The 16,784-nt window shown below is 47.4% G+C and overlaps 1 protein-coding gene and 1 pseudogene across 1 annotated transcript; one reads left to right on the forward strand and one right to left on the reverse strand.

Moving 5' to 3' along the window:
- Positions 1-4,951: 4,951 nt before the first annotated feature.
- LOC112404279 (cyclin-dependent kinases regulatory subunit 2 pseudogene) lies at positions 4,952-5,179 on the reverse strand (annotated as a pseudogene).
- Positions 5,180-6,635: 1,456 nt separating this feature from the next.
- On the forward strand, positions 6,636-16,784 carry ZDHHC19 (zDHHC palmitoyltransferase 19). The gene is made up of 8 exons (XM_024752124.1): positions 6,636-6,834; positions 7,185-7,306; positions 7,862-8,001; positions 8,838-9,010; positions 9,361-9,466; positions 15,357-15,442; positions 15,787-15,991; positions 16,624-16,784. The coding sequence occupies exons 1-8, from the start codon at positions 6,695-6,697 to the stop codon at positions 16,741-16,743; spliced, it is 1,092 nt and encodes a 363-aa protein (XP_024607892.1). The 5' UTR covers positions 6,636-6,694; the 3' UTR covers positions 16,744-16,784.

Here is a 16,784-nt window from a genome sequence, read left to right on the forward strand (position 1 = left end):
GTAGGAATTGCTGCATGTTCCTTATCTCATTTAAACCTTACAATTACTCTTATGAGGTAAATGCTATCTTTATTCCCATGTTACAGATAATGAAACTGAGGCTCAGAGGCGTTATGACACCAGGTTGGATAGAAAGACATGGAGGTGTGGAGAGAGGCAGAAGGGATATGGGTCAGGGGCTGTGTTGAGGCTCAGATGAAGTTTTCGATAGTAAAAAAAAGAAAGAGAGAAGAAAAAAGGCCCATGAGAGGGTCAAGAGAATCAGTTCTGGGAAGGTAGAGAAATCCCCCCGCTCTGGGCTGGTAAGTAAATACAATCAGAGGAGGGAGTTACTGATGTGGCACCAAGAAGACTCCCTACTCCTGTCCCACAGCACCTCAAAATATCTCCTGAGTTTCAAGAAGAGCCCTCTCCCTCTTTCACCCTTCTCCTAAAGTACAGTTCTCTGGACAGGACAATGTAGTGATCCAGGAGTCTCAGGGGCCAGTTACCTCCTAAGGTAGAGGTAAGGGCACAACACATAAGACAAGGGCACTAACCTCCGGAGGGTCAGTCGCCTGGGCCCCACCCTAGCAAGGCGCAGGCTGACTCAACTTCCTCAACCATTTCCACAGGAGTGTTCCATCCTCCCTGGGTCATTCATCTCTAGCCTGGTGAGAGGCCTTGAGCTTAACCGCCCAGAGCCCTGAACTTTAGACTTCCCTATAGGAGAACACAGTGTGCTGATGTTCTCTGAAACTTCTTTGGGACAGAAATGGGGGGTCGGGGGTGGTGGAGGCAGGAGAGGAGGTTTGAAGAGCAGGAGGGAGTTGGAAAGGGAAGGCTGCTGGGCTGACATTCATGTTTCCGCAGCCGGGCAGCAGGCGCTGGGAGGCCCAGGGGAGACTGGCTAATCCTCAGGATGGATGATGATGGAAGGAAGAATGGCAGGGGGTTGGTGAGAGGGAGGGCTTTAGTGCTGATGTGGTACTTCTGTCCGAACCAAAGTCCCTATCTTCTACACAGTGGGACCCATGGATTAGTTAAGGCCGAGCCATCCATAGCTAAGGCGTATCAGGAAGGTGACCTGGACCAGCCAATCAAGTTCTTCTCTTGCTAATTTAGGACTGCTAGCTGTCAAACACTGATTTTTAGAATCAAGAGCAACAAGTTCTTTGGATTTCCCTGGTGGTCCAGTGGTTAATACTCCGCGCTCCCAGTGCAGGGGCCCAGGTTCGAACTAGATCCCGCATGCAGCAACAAAAATCCTGTGTGCTGCAACTAAGACGCGGCACAGCCAAATAAATAAATAAATATTTTAAAAAGTAATAACCTATTAAAGAAAAAGAACGAATTCTTCACTTCATTTTTCTTTTTTTGGGTTTAATTTTCTCCACAAAATCATATGGTAACATGATAAGACATCTATCACTTCAGTTTTGGCTTTCTCAGTGTAAGGGTAATTTTTGAAAAAAAAAAGACCAACCAACCATAAATTTCATCAGTTTTCCCTAGTGCTCCTCAATCATTTGATATTTATTTATTATTTTTTTAAATACCGTATTTCTTCTTTTTAAAAAAATTTATTTATTTTCTTTATTTCTTTGGCTGTGTCGGTCTTAGTTGCAGCACACGGGATCTTCGCTGAGGTGTGTGGGCTTCTCTCTCAGTTGTGGTGTGCGGGTTTTCTCTCTCTGGTTGTGGCGTACGGGCTCCAGAGAGCATGGGCTCTGTAGTTTGTGGCACTCGGGCTCTCTCATTGAGGTGTGCGAGCTCAGTAGTTGTGGCGTGTGGGCTTATTTGCCCTGTGGCATGTGGGATCTTGTGAGTGTGTGTGTGTGTGTGTGTAATGTCTTCATATGGCTTGGGTATCATGGTAATATTAACTTCATATAATGAATTAGGAAGTGTTCTTTCTTCTTTCCTCTTCTATCTCTTGGAAGAGTTTGAGAAGGGCTGGTGTTCATTATTCTTTAATGTTTGGTATAATTTACCAGTGAAGCCTTAGGCATTCTTTTTTGAAGAGTCTACCATGTTATCAACCTTATTGATATCCCATTCTTCAATTCTAAGCTGTTTTAGACTAGCCCCTTATTGGTTGATTACTTTTGGGGTCATTTAAATAATATTATCTCTTTAAAAAAAAAACCCAGAATAAATAAACGAACCAAATCAAGCCAAAACCAAATAGTTTTGGTTTGGTAACCAAGAGGTTACCAGAGGGTAAGGGGCGGGAGGGAGGATGAAATGCGTAAAGGGGATCAACTGCATGTTGATGGATGGAAACTTTTGGTGGTGAACATGCTGTTAAGTGTATACAGAATTGGAAATATAATGTCCTACGCATGAAAAGTATATAATGTTAAAACCAGTGTTAACTCAATAAAAATACAGTTTTTTAAAATTAAAAAAATTTAAATTGCATTCTAATATAATGCCTATCAACATCATAAGATGCTGCTTCTTTTGCAAGATTTAAAATGTCACTTTGCAATAAGTTGTCATCGTACCTGTACTTGACATTGTTTTGCATTGCAGTTGAGATGTAAAAGGAAGATGCTAGTATTAAAGGAAAGGTGATATTTGAGTGGGGCCTCATTTCTCATTCATTAGTGAATATTTTTGTGTTCTGATGTTTTTGTTTACTACACAACATCATAAGTTTAGGGATTCAGATGATGACAACTAAGAATGCAAAAAGGCCCCTGAATTCTAAAACTACAAACATTGAAATACAGGGTGCTAAATTCAATAAATCAATGAAAGAAAAAGTCCACAAACAAACTCTAGAGATTAGCACATAGGGTGTTTATTAGGGGATGATTTTGGGACCAACACCTGTGGAAGGCAAGGGAAAGAAAGGAAAGGGAAGGAAGCAGGGCTGAGCAAAGGGAGAAGTCAATCTGTGGTAAGGGCCTAATAAAAGCCTCAGCCAACTGCAAGGTCACATGGGGGCTAGGATGGCCCTTCAGATTTGTCCTGCACTGGGGCAAAGTGTCTGGGCCTTTATAACCTCATGTTGGACCACTCCTTGGATGCAACCTGCCCCTGGAAGGAAGTGGGACCCTGGGTGAGGCAGTTTTCTTTAGGGGAGGCAATCCCCAAAGCTGAGGCTGTTTTCTAGCCACTGGGGGGATAAGATCTTCATTCCTGAAGGGGGTTCTGGGAGGCACCTCATAGTGCTACCCGCAGATCTTAGTGCACATGAAGAACTTAGTATCTGTCATAAGAGGGAAAGGAAAGCTTATTTGATAAATGATGCTGGAACAACTGATTATAAAGACATGGGGAAAATACACGATTAGATAGACCTTTACCTTGTATCTTACCCTTACATTAATTTCAGGTAGGTTAAAGAGTTAAATGAAAAAGAAAACAAGAAATATAGTTAAATATTTATCAGATAGAAGGAGGGGAAAGACATAGAAATAAGGTAAGATGATGCTAAGGCAATGATCCATAGATTTGATTATATAAAAACAACAAAACTTTATACACTAAATATTGCATGCAAAATTAAAAGGCAAACAATAATTGGGAACATATTTGCAATAAGCACAACCAAAATTTTTAATATAAGAGAGCTCCTGCAAATCAGAAAGAAAAACCCAACACTCCCATCAAAAGCACAATGAGATACCATTTCATACCCATTAGGATAGATATTGTAAAAAACAAACAAAAACAAAAACAGAAGAAAACAAAAAGTGTTAGCAAGGATGAGAAGAAATTGGAGCCCTTGTCCATTGTTAGCAGGAATGTAACATAATGCAGCTGCTATGGAAAATACTATGGCAGTTCCTCAAAAAACTAAACATAGAATTACCATATGACCCAAAAGATTGAAAGCAGGAACCTGAATAAACATTTGTGCACCCATGTTCATAGCAACATTATTCACAATGGCCAAAAGGTGGAAACAGCCTAAACGTCCATCAACATTTAGGATGAATGAATAAACAAAATGTGCCACATACATACAATTAAATATTGTTCAGTATTAAAAAGTCAGGAAATTCTGATACATGCTACAACATACCAACTTCCAAGACTGCTGAAGCTCAAGGATGAACCTTGAGGACATTATGCTAAGTGGAATAAGGCAGATACAAAAGGACAGATGTATGATTCCACTTTTGTGAGGTGCCTAGAATAGTCAAATTCATAGAGATAGGAAGTAAAACAGTGGTTACCAGGAACTGGGGAGAGAGGGAATGAGGAGTTACTGTTTAATGGCACAGAGCTTCCACTTGGGATGCTGAAAAAGTTCTGGAATGGATAGTAGTGATGGTTTATACATAACATAAGTTTTATGTTATGTATATTTACCACAATAAGAAAAAGAGTTCAGGCAATTCACAAAACTACAATAAAATGACCTATAGTAGTCATTTTATAAATATAATAAAAATATATAAATATATAAAATATAAAAATATATAAATATAAAAAAATTATATAAATATATAAAAATATTTAATTTCATAAGTAATTTAAGGAGATATAAATTAAAAGATCAAGTTATCACTTGTCATCTATAAAATTGGAGAAATTATTTTACATTAATACCTAATTATAGTGTTAGTATTATGATATGGGTATGGTCATAATAGTATAAACATGCACAAACTCTCTAGAAAGCATTTATAAATTATGTAAAATGTTTTATTTTAAATTTTCTTAAAATGTGACATACAAATTTTATTTAACAAAAGTAACAGGTAAAGTCAAACAGGCATTTATATTAAGAGAAAAACTGGCTAGAAGAAATTTTATCTTAACCACCTTATAGTTAACCTACCTGCAGTTGCATTTAACTGAGCTCTGTTGCTGTGAAGAATACAGCTCACGCACAGACATGGATGAACGATCTGTACATTTGTACATTTTCCAAGTATTCACTGAATACTACCTTATATACACATATACATTAAATTTGAAAAAGATTTAATTGATGATCCCCAGATATACTTCAGTTTTGTTGACCTCTTGGAAGAGGTCGTATGAAGCGAAGGCGTGCTTCTGGCTCGTGAATCGCGTAATGAACCCAGCCTAGACTCCCAAGTCTCCTCCACTCCTCTTCAGACATCAGATGGGTTTAGGGTACTTGTTTGGAAAGTTCTCTGGGTAACATGACACGCCAGTACTCGTGGTGCTCATCGAAGTACTTGTCCGAGTAGCAGATCTGCTCATGGGCCATCCTGCAGGCGGGCACTGGGCAGCACAAGACTGGAATGACAGGACGCGAAGAGTGGACGCAGGTGAGAGACACGTCCAAGTCAGGTAAGGCAACGATTCGACTCTGAAATATGTTTTCAATATTCGTATTCATTGGCCCTAAATCCAACTGTTAGGAATCTATCGTAGGGAAACAGTTGGAGATGCAGGCATGTGGATAACGGCAGAAGGCACCGCTGGAACAAAGAATACAATGAAGTGAGGGAACAAGTTCTGTGAATATATGTGGCAGAGAATTCCAGGGAAAGAGAAGAGCAAGTGTGAAGAACCCAGGACTGGACTATACCACGTGTGTTTGAGGAACAGCATGGAGGCCATTGGGCCTGGCGAGTGTGGAGTGAGTATGAGGCTGAGTGTTGGGAAATGAGGTCAGAAAGTTAGTGGGGCCAGATCAGGGAGGGCCTTGAAGGCCATGGTAAGGACTTTGAACTTTACTCTGAGTGGGCAGCGAAGCAGTTGGAAGGTTCTAATTGGAGGCCATGATCTAAGTTTTAAAAGGACAGTTGCTGCATCTCAGTGGACTCCTCAGTTGGTTGGTGGTAGCAGATCTGAGGCTAATTGGTGGCACCCAAGTCACAGGCCTGTGTGTTAGCTGCAAGAGAGGCTTTGAATGCAAGTATCTGGCATTTTCAGGTTCAGTTAGGATGGAGAAAGTCTTTGCCCTTCATCAAGACTTACAGTTCAGGGATCCTCCAAACACAGAGGGGTTCAGATGCTCAGTGACTAAAATAAATGACAAATATCAGTTGTATGTAACAGAAAACCCAGTTATTTTCTCACATAATAAACAGCTCAGAGGGAGGCGGTTCAAGGCTGGGGCAGTGACTCAGTATCATTATTGTCATTCTGTTCGTGTCCCATGTTGACTTATTGCCTAATGGGTCGAGGTGGACCAAGCCCAGCACGTCCAGGTTCAAAACAGGAAGGAAGGGGCAAAGCTGCACCAACTGTGTCTTTTCTCCCTTTTATCAGGAAAGCAAAAGCCTTTCTAGAAACCCTCAGACATCCACTTATGTCTCATTGACCAGAATTGTGTTGTGAAGCCAAACCTGGAAACAAGGGAAGATTTAGCTGCCTCCTCCCCCAAAGTGCAATTTTGTAACAACAACAAGGAAAAAATGGAGCTAGAACAATGAACACCGTTTGCTTTAGCACTGAGCCTGAAACGGTGAGTAGCACCACCCAGCTTCTCCCCACGTATTGCTCTAATCTCATGTAGTCTCAAACCTCGCAGGGGCAGGACCTCTCTGTCCCCAGCACAAGTAGGGGTATGGTTTGCTGTTGGAAGTGACGGTCACAGACAGCAGACAGGGCTGCTGAAGAGCCCCTAGCCCCCACTCTCCTCAGCCTCTGTGATGTCACACTGGGACTTCTTTCCATCCACCCTGGGCTGTGGCTTCTGAGGCTGCTGTGGCCATGGGGCTCCTGGAGCCAGCAGTGGGGAGGGAGCCTGGGGGCCCTAATCTCCCCTGGGGCCATGGGAGGGCCAGCCATGGCGCTCTTGAAGGAGCCCCATAGACCGCCTCAGGCCCCACCCCCCTGGATCCTCCCGAGCCTATTTGCCGCCTTCAACGTGGTGCTGCTGGTCGTTTTCAGTGGCCTCTTCTTCGCATTCCCGTAAGTCTCCCACACAAGCTGACAGCTTTCTTACAGAGCAACAGAAAGGAAAACACATAACGATAGTACGGAGGCAGGGAGAGTACAGAAGAGGGGTCAGGGAAAGGAAGAGGTTCTAGGCAGAGGGAACTGAACGTGCGAAGGCACAGAGGTATAGAGTGCTTGGTGCACCTGGGAGCTGCGGGTGGCTGGTAATACTCAATGACCTTTGGTAGAGTTTCTATGGATCTGTCACCAGCCTGGATATTTAGACCAGGATTTATGGTCTGTGGGTCCTGACCCGGTGGACTGGGTCCTGGGGGGAGCTTCAGGCCACCCCAGATCAGGGCTGACTCCTGCTCTGGTCTCAGTTGCAGGTGGCTGGCCCAGGACGGGCAATGGGCCTTTCCCATCATCACAGGCCTCCTCTTTATCCTCACTTTCTTCAGTCTTGTTTCACTCAACTTCTCAGACCCTGGCATCTTGCATCAAGGTGAGACATTGGCCCCCTGGGAGAAGGAGGCAGCACCCTAAGGGCTCCTGCCTGCTGGGATGACTCCTAAAGTGCTCCTTCCATCTCCCCGCCTGGGGCCTCAGGACCCCTTCACCCCATGTCCTCATGTGCTCAAGCCCTGCATCTGGCACTTCACTTCTCGAGCCACGGAGGTGTGGAAAAACAGAATTTTGGAGGTTTTCCAGTAGCCTTGGAGGGGAGGGCTAGGGTAGGCTGGGTAGAGAAGCCAGCTCTTCACAACCACTGTTTCCTCTTCCTCCTTCCTACCACACAGATTCCTTAAAGCGTTGCTCACACTGGCAAAGGCCTGAGTTCTCAAAGAACTCCTCGGGCTGGAAACCCACCTTCCCTTTGACTGCCAGCCTCTCTAAGCTTGGCCAGCTTGCTCAGTGGGGACTAAGGATTCCCCTGCCCACCTGGTCCCCACCCTTCTTGGAGCCCAGTGATGCTGTGGGGCTGCGTGCCCACACCCTTCTGCTGCAGCAGACTGACGGAAGGGCCTCTTGCTGCTGCTCAATCCCTTTCCCATGCCAGGCTCCAATGAACAGGGCCCCACGATGGTACATGTGGTATGGGTGAACCACAGGGCCTTCCGCCTGCAGTGGTGCCATAAGTGCTGCTTCCACCGCCCACCCCGGACCTACCACTGCCCCTGGTGCAACATCTGTGTGGAGGTAAGTGCCCCTCTCACCTGCCCACCTACCCTCCCAGCACCTGCCTGGGACCAGGAGGCCCACTCACACAGGGGCCTGTGGTCAGTGTGCAACTACTTCCAGGACTGCTAAAGACCAAGGGTGGCAGTAATTTCCAGTCACTCTTGGTCACTCATACAAGTCACTGCCGCTGTGCCTGCACCTTTCCTGGGAGGCTGGCCCTTTCTTGCACTGGTGCTGACATGCAGAGGGGCATCCACATCTATGCTGGGCCTGGTCAGGCCAGGGGAAGGAAGGATACCCCTGACTTATCGAGGGCTCACTGACACTAGATGCCCGAGGCCCTCAGGCAGGTTGCAGGCCTGGCCAGGGGAACTTTGCCTGTCCTCTTCTGGCTGTCCAGGCCAGAGGGTCTCCTGGTCTCCTGGGCTCTAAGTGCACAGCCTGCAACAGTTTACCAATGTGCTGTCTTAACTGGTCCTTACAACCCTGGGAGACTGGCTGAGCAAGGATGTTATTATTAGGCTCATCCAGTGGATAAGAAAACAGAGGCCCAGAGATATTCTATGTCCTGCCTGAAGTTACACCAGGATGTGTCCCAGAGAAGACTAGCAGGCCCCGGCTCTAAAGGTCTCTTGACATGAAACTATGTGAGCCACAGAGCAGTATGGTGCTCTAACCACAGAAATGCCAGAGTGTTAGGGACTTTGTGGCTCAGTGTCTCCCTAGGAATGGGAGCCAGTGCGTGAGGCCAAGGGCAGGTGGCTTAGAGGGTGGGGGTAAGGCCTCAGATTTGGGGGCGATGGAGCCCGAGTCAGAGGTTGGGTCCTCGAGGTCCCCCTCTCCCTCTCACCTAGGACTTTGATCACCACTGCAAGTGGGTCAATAACTGCATCGGTCACCGCAACTTTCGCTTCTTTATGCTGCTCATCCTGTCACTATGCCTCTACTCAGGTGCCATGCTGGTCACCTGTCTGATCTTCCTGGTGCGCACGACCCACCTGCCCTTCTCCATGGACAAGGCTATTGCGTATCTGCTGGGCTGTGGGACCCACGAGGGGAGCTGTGGGGAGGGCGGGGACAGCGGAGGAGGGGGGTCACGGGGAGGGCGCGGTGCAGAGGTAGTGGTGGGCGGGGTTTTCCGCGAAGCCGCTCTGGAGGACCAGTGTGGGACTAGGTGACGGTGGGTAGAGTCGGGCAGGTGGGTGGGGATAGGAGGAACTGCGAAGGGGTGAGCATCTAGCAGGGTCAAGGAGGGGAAGTGCCAGAGGTGGCACAGGGGCCTGGGCAGCAGGGTGAGAAGCAGTTTGGGGTGGGGGTGGGTGAAGGGCGGGGCCAAGGAGGACTGGCCGGAGGCGCTGTTCCTTAGCCTGTGCGCAGCATCGTGGTGGCTGTACCCGCCGCCAGCTTCCTGGTGCCACTCTTCCTGCTGCTGCTGATCCAGGCCATGTCGGTGAGCGCGGCCGAGCGCTCCTACGAGGGCAAGGTACGTGGGGCCGAGCGGGGCGCCACTATATCGGGCTGTGGGTGGTCACCTTGCCCCTTCCGGACTTCCGCACTTTCCGCTTTCTGCTACGCCCTGGTCCTTGATGGCCTGACTTCTCTCGAAGGTGCCTCATTAGCCCTTCCAGACCCAAATTCAGCTCAGATCTCACGTCCTCCTGGAGCTCGGTGGTCACTCTCCTTCCTGCGTGCGCTGCGTCGAAGGTGCGCTACTGTGTGCTAGGCGCGTGCGCATTATTTTGAGCTATGGGCGGGAAGGTGAGTAAGGCTGCCTCCTGCGCTTGTGTTGACAAGGAACCGGAAATCAGAGTAACCCTCGCCAGACACCCGCGAACACTCTGGGAGAGGGGCCTGCCTACGTTGTGTAGCACAGACTCAGAGAGAGCACTGAGAGTTCAGTGAGGACTTCAGTGTAGGGTAGGACGTGCCACTTAGTGGTTTCGGACGGGCATAAATCGAGGGAAGGGCATTGCAGTGATGGGCAAAGCTTGCAGAAAAGCTGGGAAGCCTGAAAGCCTGTGGAATGTTGATAGGATGATGAGGAAACAGTTCTATTTGGAGCAGCTGTGGCATGGGCAAGTGGTCTGCCTGGGATTGGCCAGATTTAAAAGGCAAAGAAGTCAGGTGGATAATTTAATCTTAGTGCAGTGGAAACCCGGGAGCCTTGATAGGGTTTTTTCTTTACATACAGTAAAACTTACCCTTTTACGTGCACAGTTGTGTGAATTTTGACCAACTCATAAGTCCTGTAACCACCGCCATAACCAAGATTTAGAACAGTTCCGTCAACCCCAACACCCCCACCCCCAAATTCCCTCATGGCCTTTTGAGTCAGTTTCTTTCCCTATATGCAGTCCCTGGCAACCACTGATTTGTTTTCTTTTTTAAAAAAATGTTTATTTTTGGCTGCGTTGGGTCTTTGTTGCTGCACCGCGGACTTTCTCTAGTTGCGGGGAGCGGGGGCTACTCTTCGTTGCGGGGCGCAGGCTTCTCATTGCGGTGGCTTCTCTTGTTGTGGAGCATGGGCTCTAGGGCACGCAGGCTTCAGTAGTTGTGGCACACGGGCTCAGTAGTTGTGGCGCATGGGCTTAGTTGCTCCGTGGCATGTGGGATCCTCCCGGACCAGGGCTCAAACCTGTGTCCTCCGCATTGGCAGGCGGATTCTTAACCACTGTGCCACCAGGGAAGTCCCCACTGATTTGTTTTCTATCCCAATAGTTTTTCCTTTTTCAGAATCTCACATAAATGTAATCATAGCTTTTTGAGTCTGGTTTCTTATACTTAGCATAATGCATTTGAGATTCATCCATGTTGTTGCCCACATCAGGAGTGTCCTCCTTTTTATTGTTGTGTGGTATTCCATCATATAGCTGTGCCACAGCTTGTTTACCCATTCACCAATTGAAGGACATTTGGGTTGTTTCCAATTTGGGGTGATTATAAATGAAGCCACTATAAACATTGGTGTACAGGCATGTGAACACAAGTTTTCATTTTTGGGGGGGTATATACTTAAGGCTGGCATTGCTGGGTCATATGGTAACTGTATGTTTAACTTTATAAGAAACTGCCCAATTGTCTTCCAAAATGGCTGTACCATTTTGCATTCCCATAAGGAATATATAAGAATTCCAGTTGCTCTGCATCATTAACATTTGGCTTTGTCAGGTTTTTAAAAAAATTTAGACAGTCTAATAAATGTGTAGTGACATTTCATTGTGGTTTTAATTTGCATTTTCCTAATGACTAATGATTTTGAACATCTTTTCATGTTCTTATTTACCATCAGTATGTCTTAGATTAAATATCTGTTCAGTCATTTGCCCATTAAAAAAATTAGGTAGTTTTCTTAATATTGAGTTTTAAGAAATCTTTATTTATTTAGGATTCAGACATGTGTTTTGCAAATATTTTCTCCATGTCTGTGGTTTGTCATCTCATTTTTCTCAACAGTGTCTTCCAAAGATCAGAAGTTTTAAATTTTGAAGTATGTTATCAGTTTTTTCTCTTCTTTTTTAAATACATTTTCCTTTTATTATTATTTTTATTTATTCATTTATTTGGCTTTGCCAGATCTTAGTTGCAGCACATGGGATCTTTTAGTTGTGGCACGTGGGAACTTTAGTTGCACCATGCGAACTCTTAGTTGTGGCATGTGTGATCTAGTTCCCTGACCAGGTATTGAACCTGGGCCCCCTGCATTGGGAGCACAGAGTCTTAGCCACTGGACCACCAGGGAAGTCCCTCTATCAGTTTTTTCTTTTATGGATTGTGCTTTTGGTGTGTAATTAAGAAATCTTTCCTTAACCCAAGGTCACAAAGATTTTTCTCATACGTTTTCATTTAGAAGTTTTACAGTTTTAGGTTTTATATTTAGGACTATGATTCATTTGGGGTTAAATTTTGTATATGATGCAAGGTATGGGTCAAGATTTTTTTTTTGCTTATGGGTTTTTTGTGTTTTTTTTGCGTATGGGTTGTTCACCATTTTTTGAAAAGACTATCCTTCCATTGAGTTGCCTTTGAACATTTGTCAAAAATCAATTGAATATAGAGGTGTAGGTGTATTTCTGGACTCTCTGTCCTTTTACCGTACCATACTGCCTTGCTCAGTAGCTTTATATTGTCTTGAAGTCATACAATGTGAGTTCTTCAACTTTGTTCTTTTTCAAAGTTCTGTCGGCTATTCTAGTTACCTTGATTTTCCATATAAATTTTAGAAGCGGCTTGTCAATTTCTGCAAAAAATGTTTGCTGAGATTTTCATTTGGATTGTGTTGAACCTAGAGATCAATTTTGAAAATGGACATTTTAACAATATTGAGATTTTGAACCCATGAAAGTAGTGTAGCTCTCCATTTATTTAGGACTTCTTTGATTTCTTTCATTAGTGTCTTACAGTTTTCATCACGTAGATCTTGACTACATTATGTTAGATTTTTTCTAAGTATTTCATTTTTGTGTGCTATTATAATTTTTAAAAATTTCATTTCCATTTCTTTATTATTATAAGAAAATACAATGGATTTTTGTATATTAGTCTTGAATCTTGCAATTTTTGTAGGCTCACTTATTAGTTCTAATAGTTTTTTTGTTGATTCTACATAGAAAATTATGTCATCTGTGAAAAGGACAGTTTCATTTCTTCCTTTCCAACGTGTATGGCTTTATTTCCTTTTCTTTTCTTACTGCATTGTCTCGGACTTTCAGTACTGTGTTGATTAGGAGTGGTAAAAGTGAACACCCTTGCCATGGGATTCCTTCCACATGGCAATGACTTGACTAAAGGCTGTTTTAGGAAGACTGTCGTAGGTCACATCAATGAGGGAGGGGCTGGAGACCTTGAGACAGCTGAAAGGACAGAGGAACCCTCTTTGCCCACCATGTCCCACCCTTCCAGTCACCACTTAATCACTCCACCCCACCCATATCTGGTTCGCAGCCCACCTGTGACTCCTGTGTGCAGCCCTGACTTATCAGCTCCCTGTGGTCTGCATGTCTCCTCTCTCCAGCCTCAGTCCCTCATTTCAGCCTCTCCTGGGCAGCATCCTCCCTTCCCACATCCTGTGGTTCTTCTAGCCCAGGTCAGGCCATAGGCCTGCCCTCCCTCCCCTGCTCAGATGGGGCTGTCCTAATCCAGGATCTCCAGCCTTAAGAAACCTAAATGTGATCTGCACGCTGTGATTCACCAGGCAGGGCTCTTTCCCGTTACCAGAACCCATGTCAGGAATTCTTCACACACCTCAACTTTATTTCCTTCTTACCTCCATCCCTTGACCACAACTTCTGCTGGGCCACTTGCTTAGATCACAAGGGCTCTGGAGCCAGACCACATAAATTCAAATCACAGCTTCACAACACACCAGCAGGGAGATCTTGGCTGTGTTACTTAGCCATCTGGTACCTCAGTTTCCCCATCCGTAAAAGGGGGCAGCATGGGTTAATGTGTGTGAGATACATAGAACAGTGGCTGGTGTGAGTAAGTGCCCCATAGGTCATCATTATTGCCATTCCTTCCCATCATCAGTACACATGTTCTTGTCTCTCACATCTTAAAAACAAAGCAAACATCCCTTAACATCACAGGCCTCCCCTGTTGTACTCTCCCCTCCAGCGCAACCAGATTTCCTGAAAGCATTGGCTGTGCCCATTTGTGTCGTTCTTCACCCTCCTCAGCCCACTTCAGCCCAGCCTCCGTCCTCACTGTCATACTGATGCTGCACTCTCCAAGTGGCCAAAGCCAGCGGGCAATCCTCAGACTAATCTTTCCAGGCTGCACAGAGCAGCATCTGAAACAGAACGTACCTGCTGTGGCCCTTCCCCAGCCTCTCAGGGTCCAGCTCTCTCTGCTGCCCTGGGCTGCTGCTCCCCTGCCTGCACCTTGGACTGTTGGCCGGGCTGCCTGCTCTTCTCACCAATCCCCTCTCTGTGCTGCCCTGACCACTCCCCAACTGCCCTCAGCACCCTGAAAGTTAAGGCTGGCCTTGTTGTCTGTGGTGTGTCCTCAGTCCCCAGAGCAACGCCTGGAACAGTGTTGAGATCCCCAAATATTTATGAACAAATGAGTGAACCTACCAACAAAGGAATCCATAATGCTTTGGGAGAGAAGGAAAGAGAGAAAGAGAGAGAAGTCTGACTCCCCAATCCCTGGGGAAGAAGCGGAGAGAGAGCAGAGGCAGCAGGGAATTGGGCAGGAGATGGGGTGAGTAGATACCCACTTTGGTTTTGGTCTGTGGAGCACGAGGGCGTATGAGATACAGAACTGGAGCAGGAGACCAGGCCTGAAGCCGGTGAGAGAGGACGGTCTGGGAACTTCCGAGCTGTTGGATTCCATTCATGGATGAGGGTCCCATGTGGGGAGAGGAAGGGCTCTACTTTATTAGTCAGTTCTTATGAATTCATTAAACAATTCCCATCCCTTTAAGCACTGAGCAGTCAACATTTTTCTATTCTTTGTGTACATCTAGTACATCAAAATTTATTTCTCTAGATTTAAAATTCTGATTGTAAATTTAATCAAACTCTTCTAACCATTTAATTAAAATTGAGAGTAGAATGCCAGTTTCCCTTAAGTTCTTGAAACACCTTAAAGTAGGGAGAACTCAAAAAATCACAATGGTTAAGGGCATGGGACACAGGGGAGCTGGTGGTGGGCAGAGGTGCTCTTGGGCCACTTCAGGACGTGACAAACACTTTGTAGCTAAGGCTCTTGAGGTCCCCATGAGACTCAGCCTGTGCTGGGAAGGAGGAGGGGGCGAGGCTGATGGGCAGAAGGAGGCGAGGAGGAGAAAACCTGGTCAAGAGTTTCCAGGGGAGGACTTGACCTTTGGGCTTGACATTGGTCAAGCATTGGGTGCTCAGCAGCTTCAGCCCAGATTTCCAAGGCCATGTGATTTTGCTTAGGGAAATAGGATTAGGTACCACAAACTGTCCTTCCAGATAGTGGAATTCAGTGAAGGCACAATTTGAGGAAAGAATGAGATGTGGGAAAGTAGAGGAGTTGAGGGAACATGGGTGGAGAACTGTCTTTGGAGTAGTTTATCAGCAAAAGGAAGATCCGAAAGGATCTGGAAGGAGGTAGCAGGAGGATGTGTGTGGCCAGATGAGACAGTGGGGGAGGACAGTGCAAAAGGGGATACAAGGTGATGGGGAGGGATCCCTGAGCAGGCAGGAGAGGTGGGTGCAGTGCCAGAGCTGCTCAGAAGTGGGCTGGGGACGCTGCGCCTGACTCTCCTGGCTCCTCTGTCCTTGGAGTCTTGCTGCAGCCCTGGGCTGAGCTGACCGGTGCAGGGAGGGCCAGTGGGGGTGGCCTGCCCAGTTTTGCTGGATCTGAGCTCTTCTTCCTGTCCTCGACCCCCCCCCATCCCCGCCCAGTGCCGATACCTGGAAGGACACAACCCCTTCGACCACGGCTGTGCCAGCAACTGGTATTTAACAATTTGTGCACCGCTGGGACCCAAGTGAGTTGGCAAAGCAGAGGCCTGAGCGGTGGCCCCTGGAGCGGGTGGGGCGGGGTGAAGCTGGGGCGTCTCCGCTGGCCCCTTAGCATAGCTCCCAGCACCTTACGCTCACTATTCTCCTTCTTTTGGAGTTTTCTCCAGGGTATTGTGGGAGCATCTGGAGCTTCCCCTTCCTTGCCTCTGTGGGTTCTTGCTCCAAGAAATGGGGTTAGAGGGGCATGGCAGCCTGGATGAGATTGGTGACAGCTCCCTGCAGGGCCATGCCCAGGCTGTGTGCTCCCCAGGCTGAGGGGGACAAGGCCAGGAGGGCCACAACCACTCGCATCTGGCTTGTTGCTCCCCAGGTACATGGCCGAAGCTGTCTGGCTGCAGAGAGCAGTGGGGCCTGATTGGGTGCCCAGGCAGAACCCTCACTTCCCGATGTGCCCCTCCACGCTCAGTCCCCCAGACCTCCCTGGGCCTGGGTCTGGCCCCCAGTCCCAACCTCTGGGTCTCGACCAGCCAGGCAAGGGGCCCCCAGGGAGTGGTGAGGCTGCAGCCTTCCAGGAGGTGAGGAGTGTGTGTGCGTGCGTGTGTGTGTGTGTGTGTGTGCAGCGTGCATGTGTGCCTGTGTGTGTTGGGAGGGGGCATCTGCAGATTGTACAGGTGTTGGGAGAAGCCCCCCAGTGTTGGGCTGGCCCTGAAGCTGGAGCACTTAGAGCTCGAGAGAGGGGCATTATAGGCTTGAAGAGTGTTGACAGTAGAGTCACAGGCCTCCAGAATACACCAGGGGTCCCCGGAGACACAAAGGGAAAAGGCCGCACCACTCACTTGCTGGGTGGCCTTGGGTCAGTCACTTACCCTTTCTGGGCCTCAGTTTCCTCAGCTATTTATGAGGCTTGAGACTAGTCCAGTGGTTTATAATTGGTGGGGGCGGGAGAGGGGGAATTCCTTTACTTAAAGGCACCTTCTACTCTAAAGCCCAGTCTATGAACCACGTGGAAGTGGAGCATTAAGAGTGATGTAGGGGTTGGTAACCCACAGCCCCTCCAGAGCCCCTGCAGTGACATTCTGGGGTGCCATCCCACTCCCTTTGCTCTGCCTGTTGGTGGGTGACAGTCTGGGCAGCTTCTTGCTCCTCTATGGGTGGCCTGCGGGGCGGGGCTTAGGGAGAGCCCCCATCCCCCCCACCGTGTGTTTAGCTCCACGCCAGCCCGGTGCTGCCCCTGCTGCGGGAGGCCCCCAGACGAGGCTCCGCCTACCTCTTGACCTTTCGCACTGGGAGATGCCAGAAGCCCCCGCAGCCGAACCTCACCTCCTGAGCCCTTTTGGAGACCTCTGTGTCCTGCCCTTGCCCACTCCC

This window comes from Neophocaena asiaeorientalis, unplaced genomic scaffold (genome assembly GCF_003031525.2).
Source record: "Neophocaena asiaeorientalis asiaeorientalis breed wild unplaced genomic scaffold, Neophocaena_asiaeorientalis_V1.1 scaffold293, whole genome shotgun sequence".
NCBI classification, from domain to species: domain Eukaryota; kingdom Metazoa; phylum Chordata; class Mammalia; order Artiodactyla; family Phocoenidae; genus Neophocaena; species Neophocaena asiaeorientalis.